This window comes from Macaca fascicularis, chromosome 12 (genome assembly GCF_037993035.2).
Source record: "Macaca fascicularis isolate 582-1 chromosome 12, T2T-MFA8v1.1".
Classification (NCBI taxonomy): Eukaryota; Metazoa; Chordata; class Mammalia; order Primates; family Cercopithecidae; genus Macaca; species Macaca fascicularis.
The window spans coordinates 120740913-120763559 of record NC_088386.1 but is presented as its reverse complement, the minus strand read 5'-3'; the positions used below and the strand labels follow the sequence as shown (position 1 = coordinate 120763559).

The following is a 22647-nucleotide window of genomic DNA, read 5'->3' as shown; positions in this document are numbered from 1 at the left end:
TGTGAGGACTCGGAAGCCATTAACTTTTTACTGAATGAAGAATTATTGAAAGAACTAAAATTTATATTTAAAATGAAAATATAGATGAGGCCATGTACTAACACAGTCATGAATAGGTACATTTAAAAATTCAAAAGAAAGTAAAGAAAAATTGAAAGGAAAAGCAAAACAACAATATAAATGACCTAACAATTCGAAGAACAACTTTGGAGAAAACAGCTCTTGCTTACACACAGGTGTATTTCAAGAGGAGACTTTTCACTTGGTCCACTCTTTATTAGCAAGATTTTATGTGTAGTCCTGTCTGAGAAAAGAGAGTTGTGAGTAAAACTGAGGAGAGATTCCAAGAAATGCAAAACCACTTTAATGGACCATCCTGGACTCTTTGGACAAGAAAGAAGCACTCCACACCAGCTGTGGAATTTTCCCAAGCACCATGTTGACTCACACCCACGTGGGTGAATAGAATGAGACTCACACACCAAGTGATGAGCTGCAGATCCACTGTGGGAGACACCTGCTCTAGTGCCTCCCCAGATCCTACATCGGGAACTATGGTCCTTTCCTCCTGCTCCACACTTTGCCTGTGCAGTCTTTGGCCACGGTAGCTTGGTTACTGGTTACATGACCATCCATCTTTTAGAGAGACAGCAAGTGCTCCTTCAAGCCTACTTACTGTTTAAGACTCTCCTTGATACAGTAAAGAGAAATTTGACCACAGAATAAGACAGGTAGTGAGCAGCTCACTGATAGAAATCTTAGGATCTCCTTCCTTTGGCCTTGAAATGCAAGCTTCCTCAGCTGGTGAGGAGAGGAGCTACTCTGTTGAAAGGGCCCAGTGAGATTTTAAAGGCTTTCCTGACCCATCTCTACCACTCCTCATTATGACCCAGTGTATACAGGAGAAGATCTACAACCCCAGAAGTGTGAAATAGAATTACTGAAAGAAAATAATAAAATGTAACTAAGTGGTTAAAAAAGTAGACAACCGAAAGCTAAAGCTTTCTGTGTAAAAAAGAAGGGGCTATAATATTTCATTGCAAAGCTCCAGTGACATTTTATAACATCAATAAATCTAGATTTGTAGCTTTCTGATTGATATTTTTGTTTTGTTCAGTTATACTTTCATTTTGTTTTTCTTTCAACTTTTCTGTTTTCTTCTGAATTTTTAAATGTACCTATTCTCTGTTAGTATATTGCCTCATTTCATTTTCATTTTTAATATAAATTTTAGTTATTTTAGCTGCCATATGTGGATGACTGCTTAAACATATTTAGGAGATTTCTAAAATACCTAATTATACAACACATTTAGTTCAGTGTTATTTTACCTCAATATATTTAATCATATTTTCTAAAATCTTTAATAGATTCTTCAAGTAAAAGTTTTTGAATTTAGAATTTATCTATTTTAGCGTTGCTTTACGTTTATGGACCGAGGCTATGTGTTTAAGATGGTCAACAATTACATCAGCATGTTCTCCTCCGGTGACCTCAAGGTAAGAACCATGTACAGCAGTGATCGTTTTCTAAACTATGGCATTGTAAATAAATAAAGTAGTCTCTGTGGATACCTGCTTAAGTCATTAACCTATCCATTCTCTGTATCAGAAAGTGATTTCTACGCTAAGGAGAGGCAGCCTTTTAATGGTTCATCTGCTGAGTATGCCTACCAAGTCCTCCCTTAATGCGGACAAAGGAGAGTGGAATGAAAGTGTTTGGTTTACATTTCATTTCTATTTCCTGTGGGTGGTGAAGAGAATGGCTCTTTGTAGCTACAATTCCTACAGTCCAGTTTGCCCTAGACTGGCTTGGTTTTAGCACTGAAAGTCCTACTTCCCTGGAAACCTTTAAGTCCTGGGCAAAATGGGACAGTTGAATGCCCTACCCAAACAGGGGTATATGTTGGGGAGATGTAAAGAGAACTCTAGAGCAGTGGTTCCTAGACCAGAGAGGTAGCATCACTTGGGAACTGAACTGCTCGTAATGGAGCCCAGAAGTCTGTTTTAACAGGACCTCTAGGTGATTCTTACGCACTCTCAGGTTTGAGAACCACTGAGCTATGGTTATGACACATGCTGGAGAGAACTTAGACTGGAAATGGGCCAGATGATGAAAGTTGGATCAATTACTGTTCTTTGGGTTGCAAGCAACAGAAACTGACTCCAATTTGATCAAAAGGGAATTGACTGGGAAGGTATTGGGAGTAAATAGCATTGATGAAGCAGCTGCAGAAGCAGGCTTTGAAAAGAGCAGGGGCCAAGCCTTTTCAAGCACAAGGAATACAGTCATGCGTCACTTAATGACAGAGACACGTACTGAGAAAAGCATTGTTAGGCAATTTCATCACTGTGTGATTATCATTGAGTGTACTTACACAAACCCAGCTGGTATATATCCTACTCCATTATATAGCTCTGTTCTCATTGTATGGGACCACCATTGTATATATGGTCTGTCTTTCACCAAAATGTTATGTGGGGTCTGACAATAATTGCAAATGAAGAATCATTTGGCCAGGGTGCTGCTGCAGCTGCTTAAATGAATCAACTGAAGCCATTTTCTCCCCCCAACACTCTGCTTCAGATTCACCTTCCATAGAGGAAGTGTGTGAGCAACCTGCTTTGGGTCACATGCTTGCCTCTTAAGAAGGGAAGACAGGGCATATGAATTAATAATTCTCTGTTAACCTTTACCCACTGTGAAGGAGGCCAGTCCTCAAGGGAAATTATCTAGGTATTTGAAAAGAACAATGGATTTAGACCAGTTAAAAATAAATAATGAGACTCTTACAGCCTTTCATGTCATGCTTAGGTGCTTAAACATTATTTTTGGGAGATGGGGTGCAGTGGAGATTTACTTTTGACCAGAGGTACATGATTTTATGTCATTTGGTTTTGAAAATCCAATTCTCCCTCTAAATATTTTTTTGAAAGTATATTCTTTATTTGTGCTCCTCTCATGCGTGAAATTTGCAGAATATCCATTTAATTGCATCAGACCTAAATTATATATTTTCAAAGACCAAACAGAATGTTCTCAGTGTAAAATAGTTAAAATATAATTTAATAATGCTTCTGTTCACTTTGATGTACAAAAGTTTAAGTCAAATACTATCCTTTTTGAAATGGCAGCATTTTAAATTATTAACTAAAGTTGCCACAAAATATAACTCTAAAATATCTGAGTAAATGGGATATATTTTATTTTGTGAGCTGAGATTAGTGAATATAATGATGATCATCAAACTTAAGTCTTAAAACATGGTTACTTAGCATGCATAAGAGTGAAAATAGAGCAGTTAGGAACATGCTAATTTTTCCTACTGATGTGGCTTTTCTTGACTTCTGTGTTACAGTAGACTTTGGCCGTGCCTGGACTCCATTTATCTCTGTCTAACTCAAACATTATTGGAAAGACAGACTTATTTCCAAGGGCAGGGAGGAAAGGGGAATTAAATAATGTATTATGTGAACATGTAGCATACAGAGTTTCACTCTAATTTTATGTGATACACACCATTGTCTTCCTTAGCTCTGGATGGTAGGCGCTCATTGTAGAGGTCTGTTTCATTATCTGAGTGTAGTCTTTGAGAGAATTCTGTGCATGTGTTACAGCAGAAATTTTTTTCAGAATAAATGTGTCATGATACATGCTAAAAGAAGCTACAAAATATGACTCAGTAGGATCTTATCTCATAGAAGCTACACGTAGGTTACAAATGGGATTATTTCCTAAGGAGGCTGTGACCAGTTTCCAAAAGTAGGGAGCTTAACTACAGTTCAGAGGGGACAAAATCCTTTCAACTTAATTACCTAGTGGTCCTACAAGTATACGGTAACTACTTTTTCTTTTTAGGGATAAGATTCAAGTGCAGATTTTGTTTGTTTGTTTTTATTCAGTTTCTTGGTCTGTAAGTCATAGTCATTTAGCTTGCCTCTCTTTCAGACCTTGTGTCAGTATAAATTTGATTTTCTTCAAGAAGTATGTCAACATGAACACTTTATTCCTTTGTGTCTGCCCATAAGATCAGCAAACATTCCAGGTAATAAAATTCCCGGAATTTTCATCAGTTCCTGCAAAGTGAATGCTTTTGTTTGTTCGTTTTACCTTTTGTTTATTATTATTTTCCTGTTTCCTCAGTCATAATTTTGTTTGAAGCTGTCCCATGGGTATCAGACGCAGGTAATCAGAATTAAATTAAAATGCAAAAGAAGTTGTTGGCGTGTGGTGATGAATGCAGCTTCATATTCCTCAATTTTTGAGTGTTTCCCTTTTTATTAAAGAGAAGGCCAACAAAATTATAAACCTGATGATTGTAAATCAAATAATTTGAACCTAGAGGCACCTTACTGGCTCCAAAAGACAGCTTTCCTTTGATTTTGACACATAAAATTATAGGGAAGAGAAGTACTATATATATAATTTATAAATATTATATATAAAAATATATATGTGTTATGGTAGAGAGTATTACCCATGTAGACATCAAAAACTAATCAAACATCAAGATGCAAATAAAATAATAAAATTATTTAGGAGCATGAAATACTTTATTACCAAGCAATGAGTAAACTATTTATGAGGTACAGTTTTTTTCTGGGGGTGGGGGTTGTTTTGTTTTTCAGGCAGAGTCTCACTCTGTCACCCAGGCTGGGAGTGCAGGGGCGTGATCTTGGCTCACTGCAACCTCTGTCTCCCAGGTTTGAGCAATTCTCCCACCTCAGCCTCCTGAGTAGCTCAGACTACAGGTGTGTGCCACCTCACCTGGCTAATTTTGGTATGTTTAGTAGACAGGAGGTTTCACCATGTTGGCCAGGCTGGTCTCCAACTCCTGACCTCAGGTGATCCGCCTACCTCAGTCTCTCAAAGTGCTGGGATTACAGGTGTGAGCCACCACGCCCAGCCAAGAGGCATATTTGCTTTGATATTCACAAACGCAAACACTAAGATTGGTAGAGAGCCTCATACTTCCTTAACCTATTAGCTTACACTAGTATTCTGGAGGGAAAATTACATTATCAAGTCTATAAAAGTTTTGCCATTTTAATCTTAAATATCTATATAATATTATTCCAATTTTTTCTAATTTATGAAGCATATTTCATAGAAAATAGGGTAGAAATGGTATATTAGATAATGCTTTAAGGTTTTTACTTTGTTCTGAATTTATTTTTGTTTTATAAATTAGTGACAAGTTATTATTGGTTAGTCAGGCTGATTGAGATATTAAAGATGACCAAATCTTTATTCGGTCATTTTTATTTCAATTGCTTACTGTGTTAGTCCGTTGTCACACTGCTATAAAGAACTACCTAAGACTGGGTAATTTATGAAGAAAAGAGGTTGAATTGACTCACAGTGCCATATGGCTGGAAGCCCTCAGGAAACTTACAATCAAGGCAGAAGGTGAAGGGGAAGTAAGGACCTTCTTCACATGGCGACAGGAGAGAGACAGGGAGAGAGCAGGAAGTGCCACACTTTAAAACCATCGGCTCTCAAGAGAACTCACTTACTGTCATGAGAACAGCATGGGGGAAACTGTCTCCATGATCCAATCACCTCCCACCAGGTACCTCCCATAACACGTGTGGATTACAATTCAAGATGAAATTTGAGTGAGGGCAGAGTCAAACTATATTACTTACTACTAGTCAGTAGCTCAGAGAAAATCCTGATAGTCTCTTTGTAGATCTGATACTATAAATAATGAACATAAAAATATGTTTCATAGCAGGCAAAGTTCTGATAGAAAAATAGATGCTCAAGTAGAAGGCTAACAATTAGAAGAATTCTGCTCATGACTCTTTTTTAAGAAAACAAATAGGCTGGGTGTGATGGCTCATGCCTGTAATCCCAGCACTTTGGGAGGTCGAGGCAGGCAGATCACCTGAGGTCAGGAGTTTGAGATCAGCCTGGCCAACATGGCAAAACCCCGTCTCTACTAAAAATACAAAAATCAGCCAGGCGCAGTGGTGGGCACCTGTAATCCCAGCTACTTGGGAGACTGAGGCAGGAGAATCGCTTGAATCCAGGAGGCGGAGGTTGCAGCCAGCCAAGATCGTGCTACTGCACTCCAGCCTGAGCGACAGAGGAGCCAGACTCTGTCTCAAAAAAAAAAAAAAAAAAAAAAGGAAACAAATAACCTAAGACATTCTCCTTGAAAATTGGCAATACTGAAGACTCACATTTTTAAATAAGATAGTTTAATTGTTCAGTATAAACTACACATAATGAATCTATATGTATCTGAGTATGTATATGTATATATCTGAACTTTTTATTTATATTAAATTCAGATCCTTTGACGCCTTCAGAATCAACTCAAGAGTTACATGCATCAGGTAAGTGATTATTACCTTATCTAAGCATCAGTAACCACCTAGTAATCCAGTAATATTGACAACTATAAATACTATAAATTTCCAGCTTCTGGGTGCTCATAAGTGTTCATATATTTAATATCATATAATAAAAATATTCAAAAAGTTGACTGTTTTCTTGTCACAGATAGCTTAATGATTGCCTAATTTCAATTCTTTCATATTTTATTCTCCAGAGGTTGGAAATATTTTTTAATTTCCCAAAGCATCTGAAATTTCCTTAATTTGTATCATAAATGAAATTCCCAGATATATATAATAGCAAGCTTGTTCAATGTAACTGACTTTATTTGATACGTGTCTTTTCCTAAACCACAACCTGGTCTGATCAATCTTGTTAAGACAGAGGATATTAGTATAAGTTTATTTTATCTGAAATAGGTTAGTAACTTAAAATGGTCTAGGCAAACCTTTTCTGTAGTCATAGATGGGAATTTAAAAGTTGTGTTCTATTCCTGGATCTTCAGTATTACGATGTCACTAAGAAATTTATTTAACCTGAAGCCCTGTGAACTTCCATATTCAGTAGCTTCTTTATGGACTAAAAAAGTCAGTATGTTTAATTTGCTATTGGTCATCTATGAGCTGGAATATTCTAATAGTTAATTATATTAATCATACCTCCCTTATGGGTTGTCTTGCAGATCAAATAGGATAATGCACATAAAGTGCTTAGCCTAGTGCTAGCAGACAGCAGGTTGTATACATGGGTGCTAGTACTACTGTTTTCCCCCAGCCTTACTGAGGTAAAATTGACAAAAATTGGGCGCGGTGGCTCACGCCTGTAATCTCAACACTTTGGGAGGCCGAGGCAAGCAAATCACTTGAGGCCAGGAGTTCAACATCATCCTGGCTAACACGGCGAAACCTCATCTCTACTAAAAATAGAAAAATCAGCTGGGCGTGGTGGTATACGCCTGTATTCTGAGCTTCTTGGAAGGTTCAGGCACAATAATCATTTGAACCCTGGTAGCAGAGGTTGCAGTGAGCCAAGATCGTGCCACTGCACTCCAGCCTGGGCAACACAGCAAGACTCTGTCTCAAAAAATCATAATAATTTTATATATTTAAGGTGGAAAACATGATGTTTTGATATATGTGTGCATTGTGAAATGATTACTACAATCAAGCAAACACCTCATATAGTTTTATGTCTGTACGATTAAAATAATTAAGGTCTACTCACTTAATAGATTTCAAATATACAATATTGTATTATGAATGATTCTTACTATGCTACATATTTGACCTCCACAATTTATTCATCTTATAACTGAAAGTTTGTATCCTTTGACTAAAATCCACCTCCCATTTCTCCCATTCACCAGCCCATGGCAACCATCTTTCTACTCCGTGCTTCTATGAGTTTAACTTCAATAGTTTCGTAGGAACTTATGGGAGTACAAGTATAATTTTGTTACATACATAGATTGCATAGTGGTGAAGTCAAGGCTTTTAGGATATCCATCATCCAAATAATGTACTTTGTACCTATTAAGTAGTCTCTTATTGTCCACCAGAGCTTGACTTCTTTAGATTCCACATATTAACTGAGATCATGCAGTATTTGCCATTCTGTGTTTGGCTTATTTCACTTAGCATAATGACTTTTAGGTTCACCTGCATTGTCATAAATGGTGGGAATTTCTTTTTGTCTTTTTTTTTTTTTTTTTTTTTTTGAGGCTGAATACTACTCCATCGCATGTATATACCATTTTTAATCCATTCATCTATGGATGGTCACCTAGGTTGTTTCCATAGCTTGGCTATTGTGAATAATGCTGCAACGTATCTCTTCAACATAATGATCTGAATTCTTTTGGATATATACCCAGAAGTTGGATTGCTAGATCATATGGTAGCTCTAGTTTTACTTTTTTGAGGACCTTCTATACTGTTTTCTATAATGAACGTATTCCACCAACCGTGTACAAGGGTTCCCCTTTCTTTACACCCTCACCAACACTTGTTCTCATTTGACTTTCTGATAATAGCCATCCTAAAAGGTATGAGGTAATAGTGCGTTGTGGTTTTGATTGGCATTTCCCTGATGATCAGTGATATTGATATTGAGCACTTTTTCTGTATCTTTTGGCCATTTGTATGTCTTCTTTCAAAAAATGTCTATTCAGATCCTTTGCCCATTTTTAAAACTTGGTGGGGTTTTTGTTTGTTTGTTTGTTTGTTTGTTGCTATTATGTCGTATGAGTTCCTTGTAGAGTTTGGATATCAGCCCTCATCAGATATATGGTTTGCAAGCATTTTCTCCCAATCTGTAGTTTGCTTTTTCATTTTGTTGATTGCTTCCTTTGCTGTCCAGAAACTTTTTAATTTTATATAATCCTACTTGCTTATTTTTGCTTTTATTGACTGTGTTTTTGGGGTGATATTCATAAAATCATTGTGAATGCCAGTGTCAAAGAGCTTTCTCCCTATGTCTTCTTGTAGGTGCAAGTACTACTATTAATGGTTACATTTTAAAAACCCTTTGGACAATTTGAATAAATCCACTATTACTGGAAATTTTAACATTCTTTTCTCTATAATCCAGGCTCAAAATCTGGCAGTGCCTTTCTCTCCCCTTGCTCCCTCACATACTTAAGTCAACTTTTCCTAGTGATTTACCACTCAGTTTCTGCTACCCCAGCACAGATACCACGTTGTCACTTGTCCCCTCCCTCCCCCATTGCTACAATGTCCTGTACTGTATCCCTCACCCCACATCTCCCCACAGTCTAATTCATTTACACCCTGCCACACCATATTAATAAGTCAGTAAAGCATGAGCCTTATCAGGGCACTGATCTCAAAGCTGTCCATGTGTTAACATTTCTTACAGAATTAAATACAAATGGAGAGGGACCTAGATGGCAGCTAAGGAAATTGTACTGTTCTCCATCATCTAGCCCCAGCCTCTCAAGCCTAATTCTCTCACCATTCCTCTTTTAGCCATTGTGCTTATTGATTCCCACATACCCGTGCTCCCCTCCATACCTGCTCCCTTCCATATCTGTGCTTTCAGAATTCTGTGCCATTGAAAATCCAATGGCTTCTCCCAGCCTCCTGTTCCTTCCACTGCCTCCATCTGTTCCCACAAAGATCTGCACCTCCAAATTTTAAGTATCCTCAAAGGCTCATCTTGATGGATTCCTACTCATATCCTGATTCCTCCAAGCAGAAAATGTGTTTTCCCCTCTCAGCTCTTGTAATCCTGTAAATATGCTGTATTATGGGATTCAAAAGTTGATGTCGTGTGTTAGTTTGTGCCCGTATTTGTGTTTGTATACACAGAATAATCCCCTTACTGAATGCTCCTTGAGGATACAACACACCTCATTTCTGTAGCAAGACTGTATTCCTGAATCCCTCCTAATGGTGGAAGAAGTTGATGGTAGTTGTTTGGTGTATCTGTCTCAATTATAAAGTGATCATTTGATTTTCAATAACATGAGTTATTTTCCTTCCTCACAAAGATATGCCTGAATATTCAGTCACAAATGAATTTTGTCGCAAACACTTCTTAATCGGAATTCTGCTCCGAGAAGTTGGCTTTGCCCTGCAGGAAGACCAAGATGTCAGACACTTAGCTTTAGCTGTCCTAAAAAATCTAATGGCTAAGCATTCGTTTGATGATCGATACAGAGAGCCAGTAAGTGATCTTCCTTTCTCCCTTCCCTAAACACCATTTAATGGCTCACTGCATTAAATGCATATGATACCGACAAGCCTATTGATTTTTATGTGAATCATTTCTTTTGGCTACCTTTTCACCTAGAGAAAGCAGGCCCAGATAGCAAGTTTATACATGCCCCTGTACGGCATGCTCCTGGACAATATGCCAAGGATTTATCTGAAGGACCTGTATCCTTTTACTGTCAACACATCTAATCAGGTACGTTTGCACAATAAGTCACATTTCGATGTTAATAAGGAATTTGTCTTTTTAAAATTATTTTTGCCCTGGGTAACCATTTCTTCTCATCTGTGAACATACTAGGCATTGAACAACACTTTCTGCTACGTACTCACATCGATGGGTCATTTGTTCCAGATATGTCCCTTTAGCCTTCCGCCTGATCCACCCTTCAACATTAGGCTTTCATTTCCCTCTGTTCTCTGTATCAGTTTCCAATTCTTTCCAGCTTTTACAGTTTCCTCTGTTGCAATCATGGCCCCTTCCTCAGTGGACACCTTCTCCTACCACTGTCTACATTACCTACATCCCCACCTGGTGTCAGAATAAATAGCCAAGTGCCTTATTTGTAGTCACAACCCAGGAGTGACTATAATCCTTCCTCCACTGAGGCACCACAGTGACTACGCACAATCCACTAGAGATCTGTTGCCTGTGTTCTAATCTCAGATGAAATAACCCACTGCTGAATCCAGTATCTAAGGAAGGTATTACCATCTAGGAGTTAGGAGCTATGCCTATAGATTTTTTTTTTTTTTTACCTTGTTCAAATCCCAGCAGTATCAGTGACTATCTGGGTGGCTGGAGATAAGTTAGTCAACCTCCTTAAGACTCCATTTCCTTCATTATAATATGGAATAAAATACCTAAATCACAGTGTCTTTATGAGGATTAAATTGTATACTAGAAAACATTTATTATAGAGCCTGGCAAATAATAAATATTTAAAATGTAGTTGTAGGCCAGGTATAGTGACTCACATCTCTAATCCCAGCAACTCTGGGAGGCCAAGATGGGAGGATCACTTAAGGCCAGGAGTTCAAGACCAGCCTGGGCAACACAACAAGACCCCACCTCTACAAATAAGAAATTTTAAAAATTAGCTGGGCATGGTAGCACATACCTCTAGTCCCAGCTACTCAGGAGGTTAAGGGCAGGAGGATCCCTTGAGTCCGGAGGTTGAGGCTACAGTGAGCTATAATCATGCCATTGCACTCTAGCCTGAGTAACAGTAAGTTCCTGCCTCTTAAATAATGAAACAGAATAATTAAAACAAAATAAAATGTAGTTGACAATAATAGTAATGTACATAAGATAACTCATGGTAATAATGATATCCATAATGTGATCCATGAATATATCCATAACCAATCCAGCCATGTGGTCTACATATCTGTATCTAAAAGACTGTTTCTACAACATTGTAAAAAAGTCACATAAATCAAATTATAACTACAAGTATGGTTTTGGCTGTATTTGTTTTCACTGCCTACTTTAGCAGAAAACCTTTGAGGGGATATAAAAGAACAAATTAAATATCACTTAATTGGAAGTGTAATGAAGATGGCATATGTGGGTTAACAATGTTGAAATACCGTGATTCCCATTAATCTTTACTATACTTTGAATACAGGGGTCTAGAGATGATCTAAGCACCAACGGCGGATTTCAAAGCCAGACAGCTATGAAACATGCAAACTCTGTGGATACATCATTTTCTAAAGATGTTTTAAATTCCATAGCAGGTACTTGAGATCTTCTGAGATCATTTATTTTTAACACTCATCCATGTTTACATTGTATATCATTGTGCTTTTTACTTAGTCCATAATTTATTATGCATAATCTATGTGGCAAAGTATACTACATTTATACAACCAGAGTCTTTTTAACATATTTCTTTGAATTCCATCCAGTGACTTCCTCTTCTACTTAGTGTTCATTATTACTTGGCTTGAGGAGCAGCCTACTTAGATGTTATCAAATTACTTTATTCTGGAAACCATCTTTAAGTTTTCACTGCAGACAGCCTTTTAAAATATAATGGATTTTCAACTTCAAGGATTATTTTTAAGAACTGTTTTGGAAATGTCATTTCAATTTCTCATAAACAATCAAAAGTTGAAAGCTCCTTCCCAAAAGTATCTTTATGAACTTTTACTAAAGCATTTTTAAAACAAGAGCTATCTTGAATGCCAGTCCCAGGCGCTGTTATGTTGGTCTTTCACAACACTGCTGCCACCTCAGTAATCAACATCTTTTTGGTTCATCATGTGAAGCTTTTGTGTGTGTGTGTGCCCATACATCTCATTCCCATATGTGTGCTGTGGCTTGTGTTTACAGCATTTTCATCAATAGCTATTTCTACAGTAAACCATGCTGACTCCAGAGCATCTTTAGCAAGTCTTGACTCCAATCCAAGTACCAATGAGAAGAGCAGTGAGAAGACGGACAACTGTGAAAAGGTACGGCTTCCCTCTCAAACCTACTGATCATTACAAGGCAGACGTCACTCACTCTCACTCAATCCTGATTGGTTCTTGAATTCCCAGATCCCAAGACCCTTGTCTTTGATTGGCTCAACTCTTCGATTTGACAAGTTAGATCAAGCAGAAACCAGGAGTCTCCTGATGTGTTTTCTTCACATTATGAAAACGATTTCGTACGGTAAATAGAACTCTTCAAAATTAATTTTTTTGAAAAAAAGAAAACCTGCAGATTCTCATGCTACGTGATGTTTCCTTTTAGAGACTCTGATTGCCTACTGGCAGAGAGCTCCCAGTCCAGAGGTGTCCGACTTCTTCAGCATCTTGGAGTAAGTTTTAGAGTTGATGACATAACACTTTTTTCTGGAAATTTCTAAATAGTCCACTATACCATGTTTCATTCAAGAACGCATATAGTAAGTTATCAATAATAACACATGAACTATTTAAAGAAAATTTAATATTTTTCTTTCAATATACTTAGATGAACAGTTTATATAATGAAAGAATATGAATAATTAGAACGTGGTTTTTTGTTTTTTTTTTTCGTTTCTAGCGTTTGTCTTCAAAATTTCAGATACCTAGGAAAACGCAACATAATAAGGTAATAATTTTAAATTCCAATAGGTGAATCTGGTCTTTTAAAAAGCATATGACATGTATTAACATATCAGGTTAGAGTTATAAATATACGTTAGAAATCTTAAAATGCAAATAAGGATTGTTAGGTTGACTTCACATTAGACACAGAAGTTTGAAGATTGCCTCATACACATTGTAGATCTAGGAATAGTTCATGTTATCTAGGGAGAAAAGCACAAAAGCACAAATTTTTGAAAGAAAACCACATTTCATGTATCTTCAGAACGAATTTATCATTATATAGATATAACTTGGAAGATACCTATTTCAGAAGACATTTTCAGTAAACTAAAAGAAAAAAGTAATCTGGAATAACTTTGCACTGTCATCATTTTCTTATGAGATAACAATGTTTGAAGCACCTTCACGAAATCCCAATTTCTGATTTCCAAAGGAAAACAGGGTTTTATTTTTGACTAATTCACAGCATGTGAAATATTTCATTGTGCAGTAATCATTTTGTCAGTTGCCATTCATTTTTATATGTAAATTACAAACACTGAGCTATGATTAAAACTTCCATTTTCATTGCAGAAAAATTGCTGCTGCATTTAAATTTGTGCAGTCCACCCAGAACAATGGAACTCTCAAAGGATCCAATCCTTCCTGCCAGACATCAGGTCTCTTGTCACAATGGTAATGTCACATTTGCTTGGTATTTAAAATTATATATAGCTCTGTGTGTGTGTCTGTATATGCACATGTCAGAGGACACACACACACACACACACATATTTCTATTTATATATTCAAACCAAGTGCAGATTTCAAATAACTATGTGTCTATCTAAAGAAACTTCCTAGATACTTTACTGTCTGCCCTACTGGCTGGTAAAGACCAGAGATATATGTGTGCACTTAGAGCACAATCCCTTGCATAGACTGAACATTAATGAGTATTTTCATTTAACGAAACCTGAGACCTAGGCCCAATAAATGCCTCTTTTAATGCTAGCTAATCTTCCAGTGACAAACCAAAATGTGGGATCATGTCTCCCTAGGCTTTTCAGTAATTATAATATTTTTGCAATGTTCTTGAAGCTGAAATTGTTTCTTAAAGGGTCAAAGGCAATGAGGAAGCATGGATAGTCCCATAACCTCACTTTAGATTTCCTAGTCATTAGACTGATTTGACTAGCAGATAGGACCTGGAGATCATCCCTCACCAGCCTAACCAATGGGAAACATTTGCCCTGAAATTCTACCTAGAGCTCCTCTGGGTCTCATAAATGAGAAGTCTTTGCTAAAATTATCCCCACTTTGATTTATTCTTCCCAGAGGTATCATCATAATATATATTATGAATATTTTAGAAAGGATTTTAGAAAGAAATATGAAAGTAATACATAGCAAATAAATCATAAAATAAATTTTGCCTCCCTCCATGGGAATCCTTTGAAATTGCCCCCTTGTGAAAAGTAAATGAAAAAAAAAAAATGTAATGGACATTTTTTGCAAATAATAACAGAATAGAAGAAAATAAAGAATTAGTTTCCATGTTTAATAATAGTGAGCCACCTGAGGTCACTCAAGTTTTGTAGATGGGTGGTGGGTTAGATTTCAGGCTGCTCCTGAAACATCTGGATGGGTCCTGGCCATTTCTGTCCCTCACATCCTAGAAACCAGGGCTTTTCCTCCACAAGTTCAGTCTGTACTACACTCAAAACCTAGAAATAAGCCAATCCAAATGCCTAAGGCCTACAGCCAAGGAATCACTCACTCTTTTTAGCTGCAGGAATGACCCAGGCTCCCCTGGCTATTGAAAGCCAAAGTCACATCTCCTGGGCCTCCACCCATCCAGGTTTTCGGATTTAGCCAGAACCAAAACAGCCTTTAAGAGTGGGAGAAAGAGTCATTTTTAGGTTAAGGCCTAAAAAAGGAATTAGGGAATACTTCAGGGTATTTCCAAATGCTGCTTTCTTTACGTAAGTGTTTTTATAAATAGTTTTTATGACAGCACATATCCCAAGAATTATCAACCTATTTCCTTGGCCAAATGATAATGTCAGGAGTAGGAAATATTCCCACTGCCACAGTAACACTGGCTTATTTTTCCCAGCTGGAAATGCCATGGGGTGTTGAATGAGTCATTGCAGGCCATTGTCATTGCCCTGGAAGCACAGAGGCACAGAAGTCCTTCAACTACCTAACTCCCACAACCATCACATGTCAGCCCCCTGTGGACATGACACCAATGAAATGACAAATCAACAGGAATGTCCAAATACAAATACCTCGGAAAGCAAGGGTTGTTTTAGAACCCGATTTTTACACTTTATCTCTTTTTTTTTTTTTTTTTTTTTTTTTGAGACGGAGTCTCGCTGTGTCTCCCAGGCTGGAGTGCAGTGGCGTGATCTCGGCTCACTGCAAGCTCCGCTTCCCGGGTTCATGCCATTCTCCCGCCTCAGCCTCCCAAGTAGCTGGAACTACAGGCGCCCGCCACCACGCCCAGCTAGTTTTTTGTATTTTTAGTAGAGACGGGGTTTCACCATGTTAGCCAGGATAGTCTTGATCTCCTGACCTCCTGATCCACCCGCCTCGGCCTCCCAAAGTGCTGGGATTACAGGCTTGAGCCACCACGCCCGGCCCTCTTTAAAAATAAGTTGATGCATCTGAGCTATACAATATTGTACCTTTTAATGTCCACCACTGTACCTTCCTGATCAGCCAGTAGCCAACTTAACATTCATAGAATCCCATTATTTCATAAACAATAATGAATATGCTTGAATAGATTTCACTCAAGGATCTGTTATTCTATAGATTATCCTTCTGAACGCTATTTTGGCTTAAATGAAATTTCTCCAAAAGTACTTTAAAAAGTCCCTCTCATCATGTCACCTGTAATTAATATTTGTAATAAAAAGTTGCTTTCCAAACTAGTTTTTAATGTTTGACTCAATTTAGAACATTTGAATGAACAAGTATTATTTGGCTGTAACATCCCTAAAATAACTCTAATCACTTTTCTTATTTCATTTTCAGGATGCACTCCACTTCCAGTCATGAAGGCCATAAGCAGCACAGATCACAAACTTTACCTATAATTCGAGGCAAAAATGCACTTTCTAACCCCAAACTCTTACAGATGTTAGACAATACCATGACCAGTAAGTAAACTGAAATAACAGGAACAAGATGGTTACCAGTTTTTCTCTAGGTATGTGTAGGACATGAAATGCACTAAAACCACTGCTTTTAAGGTTTGCTGTAGCTCTGGAAATATTTCTTTTTTTTTTTTTTTTTTTTTTTTTTTTTGAGGCAGAGTCTCCCTCTGTTGCCCAGGCTGGAGTGCAGTGGCCGGATCTCAGCTCACTGCAAGCTCCGCTTCCCAGGTTCACGCCATTCTCCTGCCTCAGCCTCCCGAGTAGCTGGGACTACAGGCGCCTGCCACCTCGCCCGGCTAGTTTTTTGTATTTTTTTAGTAGAGACGGGGTTTCACCGTGTTAGCCAGGATGGTCTTGATCTCCTGACCTCGTGATCCACCCGTCTCGGCCTCCCAAAGTGCTGGGATTACAGGCTTGAGCCACCAGGGAGTGGTTAAAAAAATGTAGTGCCCGATGGTGAAGAAAGGGGAAAGGCAGAACCCTCAATTATCATATGTTTAGCATAGCTCCCTTGGAAACAAGTGACTTTCAGCATTGTGCAGGTTATGGAGGCTGCTGTCAAACAGATGATTACTGCTTCCTCTGTGGGGAGGGGATAAAGTTGCCAATGTCCCAGAAGCAGCAAGGGTGACATCTTGAACCTAGAGATGCATACACTCCGGCTTGTGAATGAGGGTAAAATGGAGGCCAGCGTTTTGTAAGCATGTAATTTGAGGACTAAACTCTGACCTTTTCTCTTCTCTTGCCCAAATTCTTAAGAGGCCTGGAAAGTCACACCAGTCTCATCAGAGGGGTTTTAGTTAACCTTATATAACATGGCTTACTTTCCAACCTGACTCTGGCATAACATCACATGAGAGATAAAGAAAGAAATCAAAATATTTTACCCCCATATATATATATATATATATATTTGCCATGTCTTGAAACAGCCTTGCAGAGTTGTCTCTTATGGGGAAAAATTTGCATTCTGTAAAGAATCCCCTTTCCCTCTTCAGGTCCTTTTCTTGATCCAGGAGAGAATCAGTTGAGAGTCTGGCACCTTTTTCAGTCTGATAAGAAACATTTACAATCTCTTCTCTCTGAAGTCTGCCATCTGGAGGCTTCATCTACATAATAAGAACGTTGGTCTCCACAATCCCCTTTCTTAGCCCAGACATTTCCTTTCTATTGATTCCTGGTCTCTAGATAAACTCTTTCAACCATCACCAATCAGAAAATCTTTGAATCCACCCATAAGCGCCCCTCTCCCCAACTTTCAGTTGTCTTGTCTTTCCAGACCAGACCAATGTACATCTTACATGTATTGGTTGACGTCTTATGTGCCCCTAAAACATATAAAACCCAGCTGTAGCCCAAACACCTTGGGCACATGTTCTCAGGGTTTCCTGAGGGCTGTGTCACAGGCCATGGTCACTCATATTTGGCTCACAATAAATCTCTTCAAGTATTTTACAGAATTTGACTCTTTTCATTGACAGATTGTTAGCAATTATGGGCACGTGGCCCACAGTTACTTGTTTGGAGGTATTTGCCTCAATCTATAAATACACTTTGTGACTTTCTGAGGGGACATGAAGACTGTCCACTGAGACTGTACATTTGGTCTACTAGCCCAGAAGCCTAGAACTTGAGACAGCCTGATTATGAAAGAAATATGACCCTGTCTTTGGCCAAATTAATGGAAAATAACTCAGAAACAATGGAAACCCCACAACTGATATATGCAAAGGGCACACACACTAAAGACTCTAGTACTTTTAATTCAGCCAATGAAGAAACTGAACAAACAAAAGCACTTTGATTTAATAATTAATCAAAATGCCAGTAAACTTTGAATATATTGTAATGAAAGGAAATACTTTATAGGGTACAAAGTATTGTCTTAGACTTTTATGCATGTTTTGTTTTTTATTTTACAGGCAACTCCAACGAAATAGACATTGTGCATCACGTAGACACGGAGGCCAATATTGCTACGGAGGTGTGCCTCACTATTCTAGACCTGTTATCGCTCTTCACTCAGACTCACCAGGTGAATATGACAACATTTTATGCAAAAATGATGAAATGTGAGGTGGAAAAACCATGTGAAGTCAAAAACATGTTTTTTTAAAATTATTTATGAAATCAATTAACCTTATATAAATCAACCCAAGTGTGAGTGGAAAACATGTTAAAGATGAGATTTTGATTTTATCACAGGTTGACTAATGTTTGCTTGATATGTACATGTATGCATTTCACTACTGTCAAATAGTCTTTCTTCCTCATTTATCTTGCTTCACTCTCAGGCAAGCTGGGCTGAGTGGGAATGTGACTCTGTACTTTTTCAGTAGAAGAGAAAGCGATAAATGGTCCTGTGTATTAAATTTACAGCTAGATCTAAAGAAAGCTAATAATGTTGAACATCTTTTTGTGTGCTCATTTCACATTCAGATAACTTTGATGAAATGATTATCACTACTTAGAATGGCTAAAATTAAAAAGACTGACCATCTAAAGTTTTGGCAAGGATATGGAGAAACTAGAACTCCCATTTATTGACAGTGGGAATGCAAAATGGTAAAAACACATTGGAGAATAGTATGGCAGTCTCTGAAAAGCTAATCATACATCTATCATATGACCACCCATTCCAATACTATAATAGGTATTTACCCAGGAGAAGTGAAAGCATATCTCCACACAAAACTTTGTACACAAATATGCATGGCAGCTTTATTTTAATAGCAAAAAAAAGAAAAAAAGAAAAAAACTAGAAACAACTCAAGTATACATCAACAGGTGGATAGATTTAAAAAGCTGTGGTATATCCATACAATAGAATACTACTCAGCAGTTAAAAGAAATAAACTACTTATCCATGCTATAACATGGGTGAAACCCAAGAAACCAGAAACAGTATATACTATATTACTCAGTGTATATTATTCCATTTATACGAAATTTTAGAAAATGCAAACTATAGAAACAAAAAGCAGATCAGTGGTTGCCTAGGGATGTGGAAGAAGGATGGGAGGAAGGAATTACAAAAAAAAGTATTTAAAAACTTTTGAGAGTGATAGATATGTTCATTATCTTGATTGTGGTGATGGTTTCATGGTATATGCAAGTGTTAAACTTATTAAATTATACATGTCACATGAGTTCTATTTACTGTATGTCAATTATATTTCAATAAAGCTACTAAAAACATTTGCAGCTCCTACCAAATGAGCTTAAATACCTAGGCTAGCACATTAAAGATTGAGCCAGGGGCAGCTGTGGTGGCTCATATCTGTAATTCCAGCACTTTGGGAGGCCAAGGAGGGAGGATCACTTGAGCCCAGGAGTTCAAGACCAACCTGGGCAATATAGTGAAACTTCATCTTTACAAAAAAATTTAAAAATTAGTCAACTATGGGGACACATACCTGTAGTCCCAGCTATTTGGAAGGCTGAGGTGGGAGGATCACTGGAGCCCAGGAAGTGGAGGTGCAGTGAGCTATGATGGTGCCACGACACTCCAGCTTAGGTGACAGAGTGAAACCTTGTCTCAAAAAAAAAAAAAGATTGAGCCAGGAAAATTTGGATTCTTTGAATAAAGTCTACACAGAACAGCATAATTATGCCAAGAAAGCCCTACTGCAGGTGAAATGTCAGCATGGTGGTAGAGAAAGTAATGACTATATTGATTCTTTATCAGGCTATGAAAATGTCACTCAAATATCACAAATTTTAAGGACTTTACTAGTGCCTTCAAGAACCTGTGACCTCATCTCCCATTTCTCCCCTAACCCCACCTCACTTGCCATTGCACCAGCTACTCTGCTTTTCTTTCTCAACCTTGAACTCATAAGCTCCTTTCCCAATCAAGGCCCTTGGACTAGCTGTTTCTCCCCCATGGGACAATCCTCCCAGATCTCTCCAGGGCAGGCCCCTTGAGCTCACGTGCCAATTTTCCATTAGAGAGGTCTTTGCAGACTACCCTATGGAAGTAATTCTACCCTCAAAGCAACTAGTTTCAATCACATCATCCTAGTCTATTTCAATTTGTCATGTTTTTTCAATCACTGCTATGTAAGTTTCACAGTAAACATCAACTGTGTCTCCTTGTTCAATCCTTTACTTCTAGAATAGTGCCTCACCACAATAGGTTCGCAACAAACATTTTTGATAGAATGCAAATTTTCTTTCACTTATCCTGAATAACATCTGCATTGAATTTCCAGAGACAACTCCAACAATGTGACTGTCAAAATTCATTGATGAAAAGGGTCTTTGATACCTACATGCTCTTTTTCCAAGTCAATCAGTCAGCCACAGCACTGAAGCATGTGTTTGCCTCCTTGAGATTGTTTGTATGCAAGGTAAGGATCCTCCAGGTTTCAGTGAAGTTTAGGTAGGATGACAGTAAACCCATAGAACAGTAAACCCATAGGAATCCCTGCGTCTCTCAGTAGAGAGGGAAGAAGGATTGTTTTCTTCAATTTGGGTTTTATTAGACATTGATTCCTGGTCTCAAAATGAGTGCACAGCCTTGACAATATGTCTGCTCAAATACCAGAAGATATTAGCATCTGGTGACAATTAGCATCTGGTCACCAATTCTTTGAGTTATCTGTGTTTGCAGCACCAAGTTAGGTAAAATGCACCCCTTGAACTGTCATATCCATCCATATCAAGTTAAAGATTCCACATTAAAGTGGATACAGCCACTGCCTTTGAGGACACTTGTAAATAACACCTGTGATTTTAACAATGTCAGATGAATTGAGGTCATTTCAAAGCTCTCATTCCGTTATTTTGGACCGTCATCAGTTACTGATACAAAGGATACTTATACAATGTAGAGAATAATTATGTCTAGGAAAAAAAGATAAATGCTAACATAGACCTTAACAAATTCTATCCTCCTCACTTGCAAATGAAAAAAAAAAAAAAAAAAAAAAAAAGACCAGATTGAAAAAAAAAAACAAAAAAAAAAGGAGAGGGATTTTGTTTGTTTTAGGGAATTTTAAAGTATGAGCATGAACAGAGCAAAATGAAGGCATGTTGCTCCTTCACCCATTCTTTCATTTCTGCAGTTTCCTTCAGCGTTCTTTCAAGGGCCTGCCGACCTCTGTGGATCGTTCTGTTATGAAGTCCTAAAATGCTGTAACCACAGGTCACGGTCAACTCAGACAGAAGCCTCAGCCCTTCTGTACTTTTTCATGAGGAAGAATTTTGAATTTAACAAGCAGAAGTCAATTGTCCGGTCCCACTTACAAGTAAGTGCTGCCAATTTTCATTAACATTGTTGTTAAAACCACTGATCTGTTTCAGCAATGCTTAAAGCCTACTGTCCTCAGGGCAAGCCGTTACTAACTCCTCCACCAAAGTCCTCCTTAAAGACACCCATAGCATTCAGTTCTGTTTAATGGGAGGGGCGCCGCTGGGCAGAAATCAGCAGAGCCCCATCTCCACTTGTACTTTCCTTTCTTCTTCCAGGAAATAGAATCACATGGAATAAACAACTAAGGAAACCATGGCTAGCTCCAGCAGGTCAAACCCCACCAAATTCCAAACATAATTTTTTTTTCTTCTAGGCATCCCGAGATTCCAAGATTCCTGCAGCCTCTCTTAGATATTTAAGATTATAGGAAACACACTAGATTTAATAATACGTTCTGGAGCTTTAATACATAAACACATCTTTTATTGGACCTACAGGGAGAAAGTAATTGTACATTTACCCAGCCCAGTGGATTTCTTTAAGAAGACTATTTCTGGTCTTGTTTTTGAGAGTTCATTTTTTTTCTCTTCCAGCTCATCAAAGCTGTGAGCCAGTTAATAGCTGACGCTGGGATCGGAGGCTCTCGGTTTCAACATTCGCTTGCAATTACCAATAATTTCGCCAATGGAGACAAGCAAATGAAAGTAAGAAATGCTTTGTGGGCTTTTACTACAGAATTTGTTAAAATCTGAAGTGGATTCTTTTTGTGAGATACCAAAATCATAGAAATAGATCGGATATGGTGGTTCACGCCTGTAATCCCAACACTTTGAGAAGCCAAGGCAGGAGGATCGCTTAAGGCCAGGAGTTTGAGTTTGAGGCTACAGTGAGCTATGATGGCACCACTGCACTCCAGCCTTGGTAACAGAGCAAGACCTTGTCTCTAAATAATAATAATAATTGTTTATTTTGTTTATTGAGACTTTGAGCTTTGAGCCCTCCTCAAAGTAAACGATCAAGTTTATTGTTTGAATCGCTAAGCAGCTCTTACACTTTTAAGCATGTGATCTGTTCAGTGGCATTCCCAATATGCATGGTTGAATGGCCTAGAACAAGAGGATTTACCGTAAATATCCAG

General features: G+C 38.0%; 1 protein-coding gene across 20 annotated transcripts in view; it reads left to right on the top strand.

Annotated features, from left to right (window-relative positions):
- DOCK10 (dedicator of cytokinesis 10) overlaps positions 1 to 22647 on the top strand; it is a 280766-nt gene that overhangs the window by 225373 nt on the left and 32746 nt on the right. For 14 of the 20 annotated variants that reach the window (XR_012421525.1, XM_074010334.1, XM_074010332.1 and 11 more), the window contains 16 exons: positions 1416 to 1499; positions 3949 to 4045; positions 6300 to 6344; positions 9857 to 10032; positions 10159 to 10275; positions 11711 to 11822; positions 12421 to 12542; positions 12630 to 12744; positions 12826 to 12892; positions 13120 to 13167; positions 13740 to 13841; positions 16191 to 16315; positions 18235 to 18347; positions 20527 to 20664; positions 21382 to 21564; positions 22103 to 22213. Coding sequence is in view for 19 of the 20 variants with exons in the window: in XM_074010334.1 (XP_073866435.1) it covers positions 1416 to 1499; positions 3949 to 4045; positions 6300 to 6344; positions 9857 to 10032; positions 10159 to 10275; positions 11711 to 11822; positions 12421 to 12542; positions 12630 to 12744; positions 12826 to 12892; positions 13120 to 13167; positions 13740 to 13841; positions 16191 to 16315; positions 18235 to 18347; positions 20527 to 20664; positions 21382 to 21564; positions 22103 to 22213 (1755 nt within the window). In the remaining variant the exon portion in view is untranslated. Of the gene's footprint in view, positions 1 to 1415; positions 1500 to 3948; positions 4046 to 4143; positions 4322 to 6299; positions 6345 to 9856; positions 10033 to 10158; positions 10276 to 11710; positions 11823 to 12420; positions 12543 to 12629; positions 12745 to 12825; positions 12893 to 13119; positions 13168 to 13739; positions 13842 to 16190; positions 16316 to 18234; positions 18348 to 20526; positions 20665 to 21381; positions 21565 to 22102; positions 22214 to 22647 lie in introns of those variants that run through there. The other 6 variants (XM_065526527.1, XM_074010330.1, XM_065526526.1 and 3 more) reach the window with 2 other exon arrangements.